General features: G+C 36.1%; 1 protein-coding gene across 15 annotated transcripts in view; it reads left to right on the top strand.

The window, feature by feature from the left end:
• Window positions 1–18,991, top strand: part of ZNF644 (zinc finger protein 644) — a 98,679-nt gene that overhangs the window by 15,828 nt on the left and 63,860 nt on the right. For 8 of the 15 annotated variants that reach the window (XM_031457561.2, XM_064488688.1, XM_064488692.1 and 5 more), the window contains exons 2-3: window positions 15,138–15,294; window positions 17,544–17,604. The exons of 1 other annotated variant lie outside the window; for it this stretch is intronic. In XM_031457561.2, coding sequence (XP_031313421.1) covers window positions 17,561–17,604 — 44 coding nt within the window. In that variant the 5' untranslated portion in view covers window positions 15,138–15,294; window positions 17,544–17,560. The remainder of the gene's footprint in view (window positions 1–15,137; window positions 15,295–17,543; window positions 17,605–18,991) is intronic. 6 more of the 15 variants (XM_031457562.2, XM_064488690.1, XM_031457567.2 and 3 more) reach the window with 1 other exon arrangement.

Here is an 18,991-nt window from a genome sequence, read left to right as displayed (position 1 = left end):
TGTTCTGTGGATGTCTGTTAGGTCAGATTAGTTTATAGTGTTCAGATCTTTTATTTCCTTGTGAGTCTTCTGTCTGGCTCTATCCATTATTGAAAAAGTGAGGCATAGAAGCCTCCAACTATTTTTGTTTGTTTCTCCTTTCAGTTTTGTAAGTATGTGCTTCATCTACCTTGAGGCTTCGTTAGGGTGTATATGTTCATAATTTATACATTATTTTTGGTGGATTGAGGCTTTTATTATTATAAAACAGCCTCCTTATTCTCTAGGAATGATTTTTTGGTTCCTTAATGTCTTATAAGGATATAGCCAGTCCAGCTGTCTTTTAGTTATTGTTAGCACTGTATATCTTTGTCTATCCTTTTCCTTTAAATTTTTTTGCATCTAAAAAGTGTCTGAATTTAAAGTATGTCTCTTTTAAGCAGCATATAGTTGGATTGTGATTTTTTACCCATTCTGGCAAATCTCTGATTTTGATTGAAATGCCCCGTTAATTTGCACTTAATGTAATTGCTGATAAGGTAGAATTTATGTATTTGATTTTGCTGTTTGTTTCCTGTATGTCTTAATATTTATTCTGTTGTTCCTTTATTCTTTGATTATTGCTTCCCTTTGTGCTAAACAGCTTATTTTCTACTACCATTTAAATTCCTTTTTTTCACTATATATATGTATATTTCATTTTCCAGTGGTGCTGTGGGCATTACAATTAGTAACTTTGTTTCAGTTTGCTTCAGGTTAATATCAACTTAATTTCAAAAAAAAAAAAAAAAATTTTTTTTTTGCTCCTATATACCTCTAATCCTTCCTCTTCATTTGTGTTATTATATTCATGCAAATTATGTCTTTCTGTCTTTTAAATCTGATAGGAGAAAAAAGTCACAAATTTTAAAATTACACTGTCTTTTATGTATACACCAAGTTACCCTTACCGTGCTTTTTATTTTGTCAGGTATATTTGCATTGCTGTCGACCATCCTTTCATTTCAGCTTGAGGGACACCCTTTAGTATTTCTTGAATAGCAGATATGCTTGCAACCAGTTCTCTCCATTTTTGTTTCTCTGTTAAACGTCTTAATTTCTCTTTCATTTTTGAAAAGTAGTTGCTGAATTCTTGGTTGACAATCTTAATTTTTCGGTACTTCCAATATGTCTTCCCATTGTTTTCTGGCCTTTGTGGCTTCTGATGTGAAATCAGCTGTTAATTTTATTGAGGATCTCTGTATGATGCGTTGCTTATCTCTTGGCTTCTTTCAGAATTCTCTTGTTTTTGGACAGATTGATTATATTGTATCTAGGTGTGGGTCTCTTTGAGTTTGTCCTATTTGTGATTCCTTGAGCTTTTGGGTGTTTAATGTTTTTCATCAAATATGGGGTAATTATGATTCATTATTTATTCAGATATTCTTTTTGTCCCTTTTTCTCCTTTCTTCTGGGACTCCCATTGTGTGTTGGTATTCTTAATGATATCCCTCAGCTATATTAGACTTTTTTTTATTTTTTACTTTTTTTTTTTCTTTCTGCTTCTTAGAGTACATTAATCTTAACTGGCATATCTTCAGATTCACTGATTCTTTCTTCTGTCTGCTCACACTGCTGCTGAAACCTTGTAGTGAATTTTTCATTTTCATTATTGTACTTTTAAACTCCAGAATTTTTTTGTTCTTTTTCATGATTTCTGTCTTCTTACTGATATTTTATGCTTGTGTGACATGCATCTCATACTGTCCTTTAGTTCTTTGGACGTGGATTTCCTTTAGTTCTTAGAACATATTTAGTATAACTGATTTATAACTTTGTTTACTAAGTCCAATGTCTGAGTTTCCTCAGAGGCAATTTCTTTTGACTGCCTCTTTTTTTTTGTTTTTGAGCCATACTTTCATTTTTTAATGTCTTGTCTTTTTTTGTTGAAAACTACATTTTAAATAATGTAGCAGCTCTGATGACTAGATATTCTCACCTCCCCAGAACTACTTGTTGTTACTGTTTGTTGTTTTTTGTTTATTGGTTTTTCAGAACTAATCCTGTAAAATATGTATTCTTTGTCATGTGTGGCCACTGAAGTCTCTCTACTCAGTTAGCTTAGTGGTCAGCCAATAATTGCACAGTGATTTCTTAAATACCTGCAACCATTAAGTCTCCAAGTCTTTGTTGAGAGGCTGTGTGTGTGTGTGTGTTTTGGAGCACACCTTCAGTACTCAGCCAGGAAATTTGTAACTTTGCCTTTCGCTTCGTTCCCTGTTGTGCAGAGATTCCAGTTTAGCCAGAAGTGAGTGCTTAAGGGCCTTCTCAGGCCTTTCCCGGCATGTGCACAACCCAGGGCATGTGCCCTTCTCTAGGCATGCATTTGACTATTTAGAGTCTCAGGAATATATTGGAGCTTTTCTAAGCCTCAGGTTTTCTTTTTAAGCTTTTTGGTTAGCGTGTTTGTCTCAACTGTTTTCCACGGCCTCAGTCAGTTGTAACAGGATACAATTACTTCCAGTTGTTTCTTGAAAAAGGCCCTTGGGGAAGAGGCTTTTTTTTGCTCTTAGGTCAAATTTAAGATAGCTTTGGGAGTGAATTCTTCCAGGAAACCACCAGATATGTCAAATACTGACAATCCTCTGTGTAGTGAAGGAGGTGTCACCCTCTTCTGCCCGCCTCCTGTAACTGCCAGCCTGCTGGTTTTCACCAGACTTGTGGACTGTTGGCTTTCAAATCTACTATGGAGTTAGGGTTGGGGGATGGGAATAGGGCAAAATAAATGCCACAAAGTTTGCTGGTCTCATCAGGATTCAGCCATCTTTCCTGGATAAACTCTCCAGATTCTTGCAAGCGTTTGGTTAATATCTAGAGTTTGAAACATGTTGACTTTGCTTTTGTCAGTGTCCTTGTTGCCTTTATGGAGATGATTTTCAAATGTCCTTATTTTGATATTTTTGCTGATGTTTTACTGTTGAGTTTTCAAAGTTCTTTCATATTTTGTATATGAGTCTTTTGTCAGGTATGTAGTTGGCACATGTTTTCTCCAAGTCCGTCACTTGCTTTTTAATCCTCTTCACAGGAGCTTTTACAGAGTAACAGATTTTCATTTTGATGAAGTCCAATTTATCAAATTTTTCCTTTTAAGGATCATGCTTTTGTTATTTCTAAGAATGCTTTATCTTTAGATCCTGATTTTTCTTTCTGTCTTCTGCAAGGTTACTAGTATTACATTTTACATGGAAAACTATAATCCACTTTGAATTAACATTGGTGTAGTGTGAGATTTAAGTCAGTGTTTTTTTTCCCCTCTGCGTATATCTAGTTGCTCCAGCACCATGTGTTGAAGAGACTTTTTTCTCCATTGAATTAGTTTTACACTTTGTCAAAAAGTCAATTAGCAATCCTCATGTGGGGCTCTAGTATAATTTTGGAAGGTTACAGAGGGATAAAAGAGGATAAGTCATTTTCTTATAATAGAAGTCATCAGATCCAAAATGAAAAATGAAATAACTATTGTTTAGAAATGGTGGGGAGGGGGAGACTTCAGTAGTGCTATTGATTTTTAAAATATGTACTTTTATAACTTTAATAAAAATATAAACAAGAGAATACTATAGGATAATGCTGGTGCCTTACTTGGGGGAAAGTTTATATTTTTAGTTTTGAAACATTTTTAGTGTGGAAAAAATACTCAGAATGGTGAATGGAAAAAATGTACAACTTAAGTACTCAAAAGTGATACCTGTTAACCACCTTTGTGTTCAAAATGAAAACATTGCTAGATCCTCCACTCTGCTTCTTCCCCGTCAAATCTCTCCTTCGTTAGGAGACTACCATCCTACCTTTTCTGGTAGTCTCTTTTTTGCTTTATATTTTTACTATTAAAAACACATGTTTGATATTTTTTCTGTTAATGAAATTTTTATAAATGGATCCTGGCTTTTCCAGCATTCTTTCTGAGATCTATTTCTATTATTACATATAACTGTAGTTCATTCATTTTTGTTGCTGTGCGGTATATGAATATCCCACAGTTTATTCATTGTAATTTTGATGGAAATTTGAGTTTTCATCTTCAGGCTTTTACAAATAATGCTGTGCATTTACGTGTACGTGTCTCCTAGTGCGCACATGCACGCATTTATACTTAGTAACTACCTAGCAGTTTAATAGCTTGATTTTAGAGTGTTTATGTTCAGTTTTAGAAGGTATTCAAAAATGTCTCTCCCAAAGTGTTTGTAACTGTTTGTATTCATCAACAGAGTTCCTTTTGCACTTCATCTTCACCAGCACTTTGTATTGTTAATATTTAATTTTAGTCATACTAGAGGGCGTATAGTGGTATTTCACAGTGGTTTTATATTCTATTTCCCTGATTCTAGATTTGATTGAGTACCTTTTAATATGTTTATTGACCAGATTTTGTCAATATTTTGTGTGTATCTGAAAAAAGAATGTATTTTGTAGCTTTTTGTGTGCAGTATTTATATGTGTCTGTTAAGTCGGTTTTGTTAATCATGTTTTTCAAAACTTCTGCATCCCCACCAGCTTAATTTCTGCATGCTGGTTCAATTAGAGAGATACGTTAGAATCTTCTGTTGTTGTGGATTTGTCTTTCTTGTGTGCTGTCCATTTTTCATTTATGTATGGTTCCATGTTTCTGATGAGTTGAACCTTTCATGATTGTTGTTTCTTGTTATTTTTGGTAATGCTTTTTGCTTTGAAGTCTGCCTTTATTGTTAGTAAGTAGCTACACAAGCTGTCTTACAGCTAGAGTTTGTGTGGTTTATATTCTCCCCCAGCCTTTTATTTAAAGTTTTTGTGCCTTTATGTTTTAGAACAACTGTTTTGTGTATACCCCGTATCATAGTTTTCACTTTCAGCCCCGTCTAACACTCTTAGTCTTTTATAACATAAAATGCATTTAGGTTTTATAATATTACTGGCTATTGATCTTATTGTGTGCTTTCTATTTATTCTGACTGTGTATTCTTTTTCTCACTTTTCTTGCCATCTTTTGGATTAACTATTTGTATTACTTTTCCCCTTCCCCCATTTTTTTTTTTTAAACTCTGTTGGTTTTGTCTGATGGCCACAAGTCTAATTTTTGTTTTACTGAATATATATTTTTTCGTTTTTGAAGAATAGTATCACTGGATATAGAAGATGTTCCAGTATCCATTTTTTTCTGGTGGTAATTCAGCCATACTTGTATTGTCATTTCTCATATATAACAGTCATTTTTCTCTGGCTACCCTTAAAGTTTTTTCTTTGGCCTTTAATAGCTTGGCTATGATATATATATAGAAGTGGTTCTTCGTGCTGATCCTGCTTGGATTTCTTGAGATTCTTGGGTCTGTAAGTTAGTGTTTTCTACCAAATTTGAGACGTTTTCGTCCATTATTTCTTCAACAAAGACTATTTTGTACCTTCTTTCACTCTTCTCTCCTCTCACATCTTGGACATTTGTGTGAGCTGGGTTACATCTATTTTCTACTGCCTGATACTGTCCTAGTGCTCTCTCAGACTCTTTATTTTTCTTTAGTCATTTACTTTTTGTTCTTTGGATTGGCCAGTTTTATTGCCCTAATAACTTCAAGCTTATCAGTCCTTTCTTCTGTCATCTCTAATCACCTCCTTTTGGTGAATTTTTATTTTATTTATTTATCAGCTTGTTCTTTTTTATAGTTTCTGTCAACTTCAAATGTATTTTCTTTTAATTCTTGTAACATACTTAAAATAGCTGCTTTGAATTCTTTATATGCTAACTCCTACATTCAAGGTACCCAGAATTAATGTGTTAACATCCCTTTTTTCCCTGAGTGTGGATCACAGTTTCCTGTTTCTTTGCATAGTATGTGGTTTTTGCTTGAAAACTGGTCATTATGAACACCTTTTAGTGACTGGATCTGTTAATGTTACCCTGAGAATTCTTGGGTTAAGTTTATAGTTAGATTTTGAAGCTTCCCTTGTGGTTTTCTTGCCTCTAGAAATCCTACTGATTTCCATCTGTTTTCTTCTGCTAGGCTTGAATTCTATCCTCTCTGACACTTCAACCCTGTAGGACCTCAGCTTCTGGTTGCCCAAACTGCACAGTTTAATGTACTCTCTTGAAAAAGCATCAGACTGCCAAGAAAGCACTGTTGTTCGAGTGTAGCTTTCTCTCTGGCCTCTGTCAACTTTTTCCCCTCAACTCTTTCATTTCTTCTCTGTGCATACGTGGTTTATCAGTCATCTGGTGGTTTGGGTAAAGTGTATACTCTGAATTTTTGGAGGGGATGGTATAGCTCGGTGGTAGAGTGCACGTGTGCATGCATGAGGTCCTGGGTTCAATCCCCGGTACCTCCATTAAGGTAAGTAAGTAAAAAAGAATAATAAACCTAATTACCCCCCCCCCCCAAAAAAACCAAAAACAAACACAAACAAGCAAGTTTATATTCAGAACTTTTGTTACATTCCTTTTTTGGTTCTCTCACTGCCATGCTATCTTCATGTAAACTTTCCAGCTGCTTCTGCATGCCTAAATTCTGAGCCCTATGGTGATGCTGTCTTTCTCTAGAGCTAATTTTCGTTTGCTTCTGCCACACCTGGGGTCTTCAGCAGTCTGGGATTACCTTAATTAAATTATAGCGATTGAAAAGTTTTCTTTTTTTGGCCACCTAAATGTCTTCAGGTAGGGCTGCAATTTATGCAAGTACTTTTTTTTTTTTTTTTGACAGAACTAATAAAAGTTCACTAGAGATTAATACTTTAAAGATATCAACTGAAATAGTGGTCAGCTTTTAGTATGGTTCTCACGGTTCTAAATCTTGCATTCTCTGCTTGATCCGCCTGGCTCTACAGTGATGTCAGAAATAATTATCGGTTTCTCAGCTGCCTCATCTGGATTGGCCAACATCCTCAGGTGCTGGGATTATATCTGTAGGTCTCCATCATGTCTTAGATGTTGGCCCAGTCGGTCTTTGCTGTTGTGTTAGCTTTTTGATGCCTTCAAATAGGTGGTTTTTAATATTTTGCAGAGTTTAAGTAGGCTTCGATGAGTGGGTTGGTAAGTATTACCTATTCTGCTCTTACTGCGGTTATCTTAGACAAGTTTGAATCAGTGGATACATGTGATGGCATTAGGATAATACCTCTGTCTCTTGGCTTTGATTTTCTTCCGTGGTGGCTTCACTCTGAAATACATTATCTCCGAGAGGCGGCCAGGATGGTCGCTGGCTGTTGTGATCTGTGTCATTTTCATCACTGTTATTTCCACTGACAAGTGTACTTCTACCCATAGTCCTTGCGAACATCCTGAGGCTTCCAGGTTTCCCAGTCTAGGCTCCATGCCCATCCGCAGTCAAGTTGCAATGGCCAGGAGCACAGGGTGCTCCTCAGCCTGGGTGTCACTTATTCATCCCTCGGTCCAGGGGCCTGGGATTGGTGCCACTTTAATTGTTCAGTAAAAGTGTTTCATTAAAGGAAAATGCTGTTAACGTAAATAGAAAAAATGTTAGGCAAGGTAGCAGATTGCTCTAAAACAGTTTTCATAAAAATATGGCAAATCCTGAAAAACTTCATTGTATTGTTGAACCTAGCAAAGCTATCTAGCAACGAAATTTCATGAGAAATTGTAGTTGACTGGTAACATTACTTGCTAAATGATTTTGCTGAGACTTTATATCTCTGAGATTGACAAACTGTGACACATGTTTTCTAGAGTCACTGTTAATAAAGGAGACTTCTATGTCTTTTTCCCCCTTGTCTTCAAAGTTGAGACCTAGATCAACTGTTAATCTAAAATAACTCCTTCTACGGATGAGAATACTGTGGTATCTTTAAGATAGAGGTGCTGTATCAGTTAGTTATTGCTGTGTAATAAATTACTCTAAACTTAGTGTAAAACATTTATGCTAGAACGTGTCTGTGAGTCAGGCAGTATTTCTGGTTCTGGCTGGGCTCATTCGTAAGCCTGCATTCAGCAGCAGGTCAGGAAGGTGGCTCTGCTGCTCGTGGCTGAGTTCTGCCGGGCGGCCTGGAGTGGGACATCTGGGTGGTCCTTTTGTCCTCCAGCAGATTAGAGTGGGCTTGCTCTCATGGTAGTGGCAGGAGTCCCTGAGAGCAGAACCATATATGATCTCTTGAAGCTGAGCTCGGAACTGGCAGACTGTTGACATCTGCTGTGTTCTATTGATCTTCCTTATAAGGTCAAGCCCAGAGTTAAAGGCTGGGGAAAGACTCTGCCTCCTGATAGGAGAAACTGCAGAGCCTCACTGCTAAGTGTGTGAGAGTAATGAGGTGGTGCAGAATTAGTGTTATTGCAGATGGACTTTTTGATTTGTGCTGTACAATTAATTTTTGATGTTATTTTGTTCAAGGTTGAGCCCCATTATGTTTCAGTAGGAATTATCTAAAAACAGAAATTGTGACAAGTGTAAGTCACAAATTAAATACACTGATCCATCCAGTAGTCCAGATGACTTGTTACACTTGTTTCATGGGATGTGTCTGATGAGACGTTTAGAGGCATTGTTTATGCATTTGGTTACCAGTCATAGGAATATTGTAGTGCCAGTTGTAGTACCAGCCGCAGGTGTTGATAGATGATTAATTTGTACCTTTACTCTTTTGAGTGTAAATGACAATTTTTTTTGATGTGTCTTTTATTATCGTACTAACATTCTTAACTTGAGATTTAACTATTTTTTCTCTGCTTATTATTCTTTGCATATTGTGATTTTTAAAAACAGATTTATTGAAGTACAATTGACATATAATAAATCACACATGTTTAAAGTGTGCATTTTTAACAGATTTGATATGTGTATACCTCCATGAAATCATTACAAGATAATAAACATATCCTTCACCCTCAAAAGTTTCCTTGTGCCCCTTTGCAATCCTTTTCTATGTATTACTCCTCCCCTGATGCCCAGGCAGTAACTGATCTGCTTTCTGTCATTTATAGAATCATTTGAACTTTCTAGAATTTTATGTAGATGAAACCATGCAGTGTGAAATCTTTGTCTGCATTTTTTTTTCACTCAGCATGAGTGTTTTCAGATTCACCTGTGTTGCATGTATCAATAGCTCAGTTGTGCTTATTGCACTGTAGAGATACTATTTAAGGATTCATATGTTGTTAGACATTTTTTTCCCCTTGGCTTTTGGTTATTTCACATAAAGATGATCATTTGTATGTCAGCCTTTGTGTGATCATATGCTTTCATTTCTTTGGGTAAATACCTAGGAGTGGAATGACGGGATCATGTAGTAGGTGTATGTTTGACATTTTAAGAAATGCTGAAACTGTTTTACAAAGTGATTGTACCATTTTATCTTCCTCTATGAGTGTATGAGAGTTTCAGTTACATGTTCACCAACACTTGGTATGGCCAGTCTTACTAATTGTAGCCGTTCTTGTAGTTGTGTGGGATAACTCATTGTGGTTTTAATTTGCACTTCCCTAATGACAAATGATACTATTTTCATTTACTTACTTGTCATTTGTGTATCTTTGGTGAAGTGCTGCTTAAAATCTTGTGCCCATTTTATAATTGGGTTGTTTTGTTGTAATTGAGGTTTTAAAAATAAAGCCATTGGGATGTAATTGACATGTAGTGAAATACACATATTTAAAGTGTACACTATGATAGGTTTTGAGATATGTATACACTCAGGAAGCTGTCACCACGAACAAGATCATGAATATATTTATTACCCCCGGTAGTTTCCTTGTACCAGTTTGTAATTCTTCCCTCCTGAGCTTCATTCTCCTTTGGGGTCTGTCTTTCAAACAGTAGTTAGTCTAGCCAGTGCTGTAGCCAGTGCTGCCTGAATTAAGAGGTTTTACACTCTTTCTGAAGGAAACAGGCATTACTTCTGGCTTTGTGTGAGATGAGGGCAAGAATCCCTCTTGTCTTCTGGGGTGGCTCTTTCCCTGGTCTTGGGCAGTTTCCGCACAGGCTTGCTCTGATCATTGCGCTGCTGGGTGCTTACAGGTGCTCTGGCTCTGTGCAGTCGTCTTCTCTCCAGGGTTCTGCCCTGCGGTCTGCAGCTGTCATGGCTTCATTGGACTTACAGCTCAGTCTCCTCACTTCAGGGAGATCATCAGACTCTACTTGGGTACCTCTTCCCCAGGTGGAGGGCTGTACTTTGTTTAGGTGGCAAGTTGGGATTGTTGGAAAGCTCACCTTATTTGGTTGTCTTTTAGGGTTCACCATCAGTGACTGCCTGATATCTGAAAATTATCATTTCATACGTATTTTCTGGTTTCTTAGGCTTTTCAGGTGGAGGGCAAATTCAATTCTTGTTGTTCCATTTTGGCCCTTGTATGTATTTTTTCTTGATATTTCTTTATTTTTTAAAGTTGTAAATACCTAACATTAAATACACAGTCTTAACCATCTTCAGCTGTACAGTTCAGTAGTGTTAAGGGTATTTGCATTGTGCAACAGGTCTCTAGAACTTTTTACTTTGCAAAACTGAAACTCTGTGCTATTAAACACTAATTTCAGCTCCCCCTGCCCCGATCCTTAACCCCTGGCAGTCACCTTTCTACTCTCTTTTTCTGTTATTTTGATTGTTAGATACTTTATATGAGTAGAATCATACAATATTTGTCATTTTGTAATTGGCTTATTTCACTTAGCATAATGTCCTCAAGTTCAGCCATGATGTAGCATGTAACAGGACTTCCTTCTTTTTTAAAAGCTACAAAATGCTCCGTTTTGTGTGTATGCCACATTTCCTTTATCCAGTTACCTGTTGATGAACATTCAGGTTGCTTTTGGCTACTATGAATAATACTGCAAGGAACATGGGTCTATAAATATCTCTTTGAGATCCTACTTTGAATTATTTTGGACATATACACAACTGAGATTACTGGATCATATGGTAATTTTATTTTTAATTTCTTGAGGAACTGCCATACTATTTTCATAATTGCACCATTTTATATTGTCACCTATGCTGCACAAGAGTTCTAGTTGATTGTATCCTTTCCAGCACTTGTTACTTTCTGTCCTTTTGATAGTGACCATTCTGTTGGGGTGTGAAATGATATTCCTTGTGGTTTTGATTTGAGTTTTTCTTATGATTAGCGATGTTAAGCATCTTTTCATATTCTTGCTGAACATTGGTATATCTTTTTTGGATACTTCGTCTATTCACATCTTTTGTCCATTTCTAAATTGGGTTATTTATTTTTGTTTTTTGTTGTTGAGTTGTAAATGTTATATATATATATTTTGGATAATTATCAGATACATGATTTGAAAAAATTTTCTCCCATTTTGTAGATTACCTTTTCACTCTGTTGATTGATACAGAGGAGTTTTTAAATTTAAGGTAGTCCTGTTTGTCTATTTTTGCTTTTATTGTCTCTACGTTTGGTGTCATATCCAAGAAATCAATGCCAAACTTAATGTCATGAAGCTTTTTGCCTGATTTCTTCTCAGGGTTTTACGTAGTTGTAGCTCTCATGTTTAGGTTTCCTATTTATTTTGAGTTAATTTTGTAATGTGATGTTAGGTAAAGATCCAACTTAATTCTTTTGTATGTTTTGATCCAGTTTTCCTAGCACTTGTTGAAGAGACTGTCCTTTACGCATTGTGTAGTCTTGGCACCCTTGTCGAAAATCATTTGACCACATGTGCATAGGTTTATTTCTGGCTCTCTCTTCTGTTCCATTGATTTATATGTCTGGCTTTATGTTGGTACTAAACTGACTTTCTTACTGTTGTTTTATAATATGTTTTGACATGAGGAAGTGTGAGGCATCTTTTTCTTTTATCAAGATTGTTTTGGCTATTCAGCATCCCTTGAGATTCCATATGAATTTGAGGATGGTTTTTTCCAACTTCTGCAAAAAATACCACTGGAATTTTAATAGGCATTGCATTGCATCTGTAAATTGCTTTGAGTAGTATGGACATTTTAACAATATCAAGTCTTCCAGTTTGTGCACATGGGATGTCTTTTTATTTATTTTTCCTTCTTTAATTTCTTTGATTTCTAGTTTTCCATGTAGAAATCTTTTGCCACCTTGGTTTATTCCTAAATTTTTATTCTTTTTGATACTATTGTAAATGGGATTGTTTTCATAATTTTGTTTTCCATGTTGTTCATTATTAGTATGTAGAAACAACTGACTTTTGGTGTGTTGGCTTCATATCCTGCAGTTTAGCTGAAACCATTTATTAGTTTTAACTTTTTTAGGAATCTTTGGGATTTTCTACTTGTAAGATCATGTTATCAGCAAACAGGTAATATTACTTCTTCTTTTCCAATTTGTGTGCCTTTTATTTCTTCTTCCTGTCTAATTGCACTGGCTCGTACTTCCAGTACTGTGTTGAGTAGAAGTAGCAAGTGTGAGCATCCTTATCTTTTTGCTATTAGAGGAAACGCTTTCAGTCTTTCACTACTGAGTGTGGTATTAACTATGAGCTTTTCTCATATTGTTTTTATTTTGTTGAAGTGATTTCCTTCTATTTCTAGTTTATTGAATGTTTATCATGAAATGGTGTTGAATTTTGTGAAATGCTTTTTCTCCATCAATTGAGTGATCATGTAGTTTCTGTTCTTTCATATGCTAATATGATGTATTACATTAATTGATTTTTATTTGTCAAACCATCCTTGCATTTCAGGAATAAATCCAACTTGGTCATGGTGAGTATAATTCTTTTGATGTGCTAATGACTCTAGTTTGCTAGTATTTTGTTGAAGATGTTTGCTAATACTCATTAGGGAGATTTGTCTGTAGTTTTCTTGTTGTGTCTTTGACTTTGGTTTCAGGGGAATGCTGATCTCATAAAATGAATTTGCCCGTGTTCTTTTATCTTCAGTTTTTTAGAAGAGTTTGAAGAGGATTCTTTAAATATTTAGCAGGATTATCCAGTGAAGCCATCTGGTTCTTTTCTTTGTTGAGAGGGTTTTGATCACTGTTTCAGTGTCCTTACCTAGTTACATGTTTGCTCAGATTTTTTTAGTACTTCATGATTCAGTCTTAGGTTGTGTGTTTCTAGGAGTTTATCCATTTCTTCTAGGTTATCCAATTTGTTGGCAGATAGTTGTTCATAGTAATCTCTTATAATCTTTTGGCATTCATTATAATGTCCCTTCTTTCATTTGTTATTTTTTTGGCGGTTTCTTGAATTTTCTTAGTCTAGCTAAGGATTTGTCAATTTTGTTGATCTTTTCAAAAAACCAACACTTGGTTTTATTGATTTTTTTCCTATTATTTTTTCTGTTCTTTATTTTATCTCTGCTTTATTCTTTATTATTTCCTTCCTTGTGCTAACTTTTGGTTTGGTTCTTATTTTGCTGGTTCCTTCAGGTATAAACTTCAGTTGTTAAGGTCTTTTTTAATATAAGCATGTAAACTTCCTTCTTAGTACTGCTGTCACTGTATCCCATTAGTTTTGGTATGTTGTGTTTTCATATTTATTTGTCTCCTAATATTTTCTAAATTCCCTTGTGATTTCTTCTTTGACCCATTTGTTGTTTGAGTGAGTTGTTTAATTTCCTTATATTTGTGAGTTTTTCTGTTTTACTTTTGCTGTTGATTTCTAGTTTCAGTCCATTGTGATCAGAGAATAGTTTGTGTAATTTCAGCCTTAAATTTATTAAGACTTGTTATGTGGCCTACTTCGTATGAATTTTTGATGTGTTATCTGCACTTTGGGGTTTAATTCTGAAGCCTTTTCTAGTTAGTCAGTTTCATTTTCTAAAATATGTTCATGTCTCTTCAATATACTTAAAATACTTGAAAAATGGAAATAGTACTTTTTAGAAATTTTTAGATTTATAGAAAATTTGAGCAGAATAGTACAAAGAGTTCCATACTCCCCCCCCCCCCCCCCCCCCCCCCGTGCACACTCTGTGTTCTCTGCTACTCACATCTTAACATCAGCCTGGTACAGGTGGTACGATTAGCGAACCAGTACTGTCACAGTGCTTTTAACTAAAGATCCTAGTTTATTCAGATTTCCTTAGTTTTTACCAGATGTTCTTGTTCTCTCCCAGGACCCCATTGAGGACACTGCTGTACACTTAGTTGTCATCCCTCCGTAGGCCCCTCAAGTCTGTGTTTTGATGACCTTGACGGTGTTGAAGAGTACTGGTTAGGTGGCATTGGAGGATCTTTCTCTGTTGAAGTTTGTCTGATGTTTTTCTCATGATTAGACTGGGATTATGAGTGTTGGGGAGGATATATTTGACACTTTAGTTTGCAGTTTTCTCTTATAATGTACCTTTTGCGGTAAAACCAGCTGTGTCAGTTTAAGGGTTTTTGTCTTTTCTGTATCCCCCTCCCATTACTCACCTAAACAATATCCTAATTATATTATACTTTTTAGGTATGAATTGAAAAACTTTCTATCAAATTTTCTTATAAAATCCCCCTTTAAAAAAGCGTGTTTAAAATGGCCTGGTTTGTCTCTTTGGGGAATAGATACAATTAAAAGTGAGATTTTTTTCCAGACTTTGAAATATAATTATGAGCAGAGCAAGATAAAAAATTAAATAGGTGAAGTCAAAGTTTTATGTGTGTAATATTTGTATATGCTTTTATTTATAGTGATAAACTATGCATATAATGAAATTTAACACTTTAAAACGTTTTAAAATGTTCAGTGGCATTAAGTATGTCGACGTTGTTGTGCAAACATGTATATCCTTTTGTATAGTCTGCTAGAGCTGCTATAATAAAAAAATGCACCGACTTAGGTGTCTTAAACAGTAGAGATCTATATAGTTCTGGAGGCTAGAAATCTAAGATTTGGAAGTTAGGTTTAGCTTCCCCTGAGGCCTCTCTCCTTGCAGATGGCGATCTTCTTACCGTGTCCTCACGTGACCTTCCCTCTGTGCCTGCATCCCTGGTGTCTGTTTCTCTTCTTGCAAGGACACCAGTCATACTGGATTAGGACCCCACACCTGTGACCCCATTTAATCTTAACTCGCCTCCTTATAGGCCCCACCTGCAAACAGAGTTACACTGGAAGTCAGGGCTTCAGCATATGAACTGTATGGGGACACAGCTCAGTCCTTAATATCCTTTATGTAGTGCTTCTAACTTCTCTCCTAGAGAACCTGCCATTATCAGTATGTTAGTTTCCTAGGCTGCTGTAATGAATTATTACAAAACTAGGTTGCTTAAAACAACAGAAACTTTCATTCTCTCACAGTTTTGGAAGCCAGAAGCCTGAAATCAGTATCACGAGGCAGAAGTCAAGGTGTCAGCAGTGCTGCTCTGTCTTCAGAGGCTCCAGAGAAGAACCTGTTCCTTGCCTTGTCCTGGTTCTGGCAGCTGCTCATACTCCTGGTGTGGCTGCAGTTTTCAAGGCCAGTGTCTTCAAATCTCTTCCTGCTCTGTATTCACCTCCTCTGCATGTGGTCAGAATTCTCCATGTCTCCTGTATAAGGATTTCTCCTTTCTCCTTTATAAGAGTACATGTGATTATATTTAGGCCCCCGCCAGATAGTCTAGGACAGTCTCTCCATCTCAAAATCTTTACCTTAATCCCCTCTGCAGAGACACTCCCCCCTCCCCCCATGTAAAGTTCACAGGTTCGAGGGATTCGGGTGTGGATTCTGGCAGGGCCGTCTTCAGCCTCTCACCCGAGCAGCTCACGGCAGACTTCCGTGGTCTCACTGTGATTTATAGTTCAGTCTGTAATAGGGCTCAGTATCCAGTTCTGGGTGGGAGAAGGTGGTGGCAGAATATTCTCATGTCTCCTAGACATTAGAAAACCCACGTCTGTGGCTCTCAGTGAGTGGTTCCAGGAGTAGCAGCAGCACCTTAAGAACTTACCAGAAATGCAGGTTATCAAGCTGCAGTCCTAGACCCGCCGACTCGGAGCTCTGAGGGTCAGGGCCTAGTCTTCTGTGCGTAGCGAGCCCCCTGGGTGACTGAGGCACATGAGGCTGGAGAACCACATTCTAGATTACTGGCATTGCTAATGCTAAAACCACACCACCTTTCCAGTGTTTTTCTGCTTAATTCTATAACTTAAATTAGTCTAGGATTTATCATCCACAAACTTTGTTTTCTGTAGGGTTACAGACATTTAGTAGCAAAGTCTTGGTACTGATAATCAGTGGAATTAATTCATTTACTCAGTAAAAGATTGCACTGGGCCGATGTTTGCCAGTTGTATTTTTACTTAGGTGGAGCCATTTTATAAAGTAATGTGATCCAGAAGTGACATGAATGTTTTTCTCAAGTCCTTTAAAATGTGATTCAAGCTCATTAGCCTGACTTCTGCTTACTTCTCTTCTATATCCACGTGTGCATTTGGGGATGCAACGCAAAATTTCTAATCTTCCGTTCCACCTACGTTGTTAGGCCTTTACCGTGTGCTCTCCTGTAACAGTGCTGAAGCGAGAGAAGTGAATTCTTCTCCTCAGTGTTTCCACACTGTAGCTCGGAAGGCACCCAAGTTAACAACTGGTGAAGAGCTGTCACTAGTTGCTGTACATAGCTGAAGAAATTACAGAAGGATCTGCCAGGGTGACTGAGCTAAATATTGAAAAACTAGTAGAGAGGTGTTAGCCAAATTATGGAGCGAGAGAGAGTAGATACAGCTAACCCTGTGAAAAGGCGTGGCAGCTGCGGGAGCTGAGGGGTTGAGCAGAGCAGAAACACCGTGAGCGTGAGGGTGAGGACTGGGGGTGGGCAGACGAGGCTGAGATGACGGAGGGCTGCTGAAGGACTTGAACGATAGAGGTGACGTCTTCAGGGTAGCCACTGCAGAGTGGTTACTTACATGCTTTTGGGAAGGATGAATTTGAAGTGATAGCAAGTCTGGAAATAGACCAGTTATAGTAATGTAGGTGAAAATTGTAATAGGTATGATGTTGCCATTTTTCGAGAATAAAAATTCAGAAGAGTAATAGGCTGGTTTGAGGAAGAGGCAGAAGGTGATGTGTCGAATTTAGGGTAGGATATACTGGGTTTCAGAATTTGTGGAATGTGATAAAATTAGTGGTAGCTTGATTTTTGACCAGTAAATTTTCAGTCAAGTTTTGGGGTAGAGGTCACATTAGACTAGATTGAAGATTGAATGGAGGAAGCAGGAGAGTATCAATATTCACTGTTCTCTAGAATAATCTTCCCAGGTGTTTAGTAAGAACTTAATCCATGTTGGCCATTGCTTTAGCTACTGTTATAAACTTGTATGCCATCTCATGCTGTTTTTTTTCTTCAGCCTTTTGGTGTATTTTTTGATATGTATGTAATAATATTAGATAAACGCTGATCTAGATAGAAGTGTATGTTTTATTAACATACTGATTTTAATTATTGCTATTGCCATACTATTAAAATTAATGAAAATTTATTAAAATTAATGAACTAGAAAGTTTGTTCTCACTTGAATAGAATTATTGTTCCTCAAAAAAATGGAACTTAACAATAATTTCCTGAAGGTTGAAATTATCATATTTTAGTTGAATGCTTTTTAAAATAGATATTACATCAAGAAAATAATTTAATTTACAGTTTTTAACTTAAAAGAATAGTATATCATAAATGTATTTATTCATACCTGATGCAAAAAACTAAATGATTGTTTTTACATGTATTCTTTCAGGTTTGATTTAATTTCGAATGAGATTGTTCTTGCAGCGAGATGTTAATAAGACAAAATCTAGGTAAGTAGAAGATGACTTTGTTAAATATTACATATCAAAGTAGGAATAATACAAAAAATTATGTTTGAAAAGTGTGCCTTCAAGTCCAAAATCAATCATTAACATGCATTGAAATACAAAGAACTGACTTTTTGATCCCCTTGGTCCAATTGATTTGGTGAAAGTAAAAATACAGCTATCAAAGTGTGGAACTAAATTCTTGGTTTTCCTTCTTACACGTTGCAATTAACTTAAGTATGCAGTTTCTAGCAGCTGTTAAACACGTTAGAAAATCAAGTTGGTGTTTGGTTTAGCCACTCGGAAGCCAGTTCAGTGAGAGGTTTGCTAGGTTGATTCAGTGCTCCCTTCCTAGTGGATTGTAGTACCTGGTAGCCTTTGCTTTTGTGAATTTTACTTTATTATTTTCATTAACAAAGCATTTCCACAAATGTTTAAAATTGCCAAATTGTGACTTCTTTATGTTAATATAATGTTCAGGATTGTAAATGATTGTTTTAATTTTTTTTGTATCTCTACTGAATTACTTCTCCAATTTAGCATTCTGATTCGTTTTAATGTTTTTAAACTACTGACCTTTAGAAAATTGAATTATGATCATGTACTTTTGGTCTGTTATGTGAAAGGATGCTTTTTAATAATATAAACTGTTGAAATATAAAAAGATAAATTTACTGTCTATTGGTAAGTGAACATGGCTTCAGGATATAAGTAGATTAAGAAGAATAGTTTGATTAAATTGTAGTTAATTTGAGTCTTTCTGTAACGTAGATGTTTCAACTGTCAAAAACTTGCTGAGCTCAGTGTTTTTAAAAAAAGCGCCCAGGATGAGAAGTGCTGTAGTTGTGTGATGTGCAATTAAATAGTATATTCTCAGTAAGTGGTTTAGGCATCGTTTAAAGAAAAGTTTTCCTTTTATTGCTGTTATGTGGTGATGATCACAGCGGTAGTTTGGAGAACGCGGATTGTGTTAGGTGCTTCTCCTGCCTCGCTACTTTATAGTGTCTCCCACGAGGTAGGTGCTGCTGTCTGTAACATTTTTATTTTTTTGGTTAATAGTGAGCTATTTCTTTTTCTTTAGAAAGTTTACTTTCACAGCCTTTATTACAAGGAACACTTACCTATGTGTCTTTCTGAAGAGGTGAAGAATCCAGACTTTTTGTACGTAAAGTCTTCTAGTGATTTTGCTTGCTAGTTGAATATGCAATGTCTATTAGAATGTTTATTCTGATTTCCTGTAAGTTAAATATTGCTCATGGGAAGAAACTGGTTTAACTTACTCTGATTTTACTCTGCCACAATGATATATACATTTTTCTTTTTTTGGCTAAGGTATAATTTACATTTTTATTAAGTGAAAACTTACGTATAGTAAAATTTATAAAGCTGA

This window comes from Camelus dromedarius, chromosome 9 (genome assembly GCF_036321535.1).
Source record: "Camelus dromedarius isolate mCamDro1 chromosome 9, mCamDro1.pat, whole genome shotgun sequence".
Lineage (NCBI taxonomy): Eukaryota > Metazoa > Chordata > Mammalia > Artiodactyla > Camelidae > Camelus > Camelus dromedarius.
Note: the sequence above shows the minus strand (reverse complement) of the source record. Positions and strands in the feature narration are given on the sequence as shown.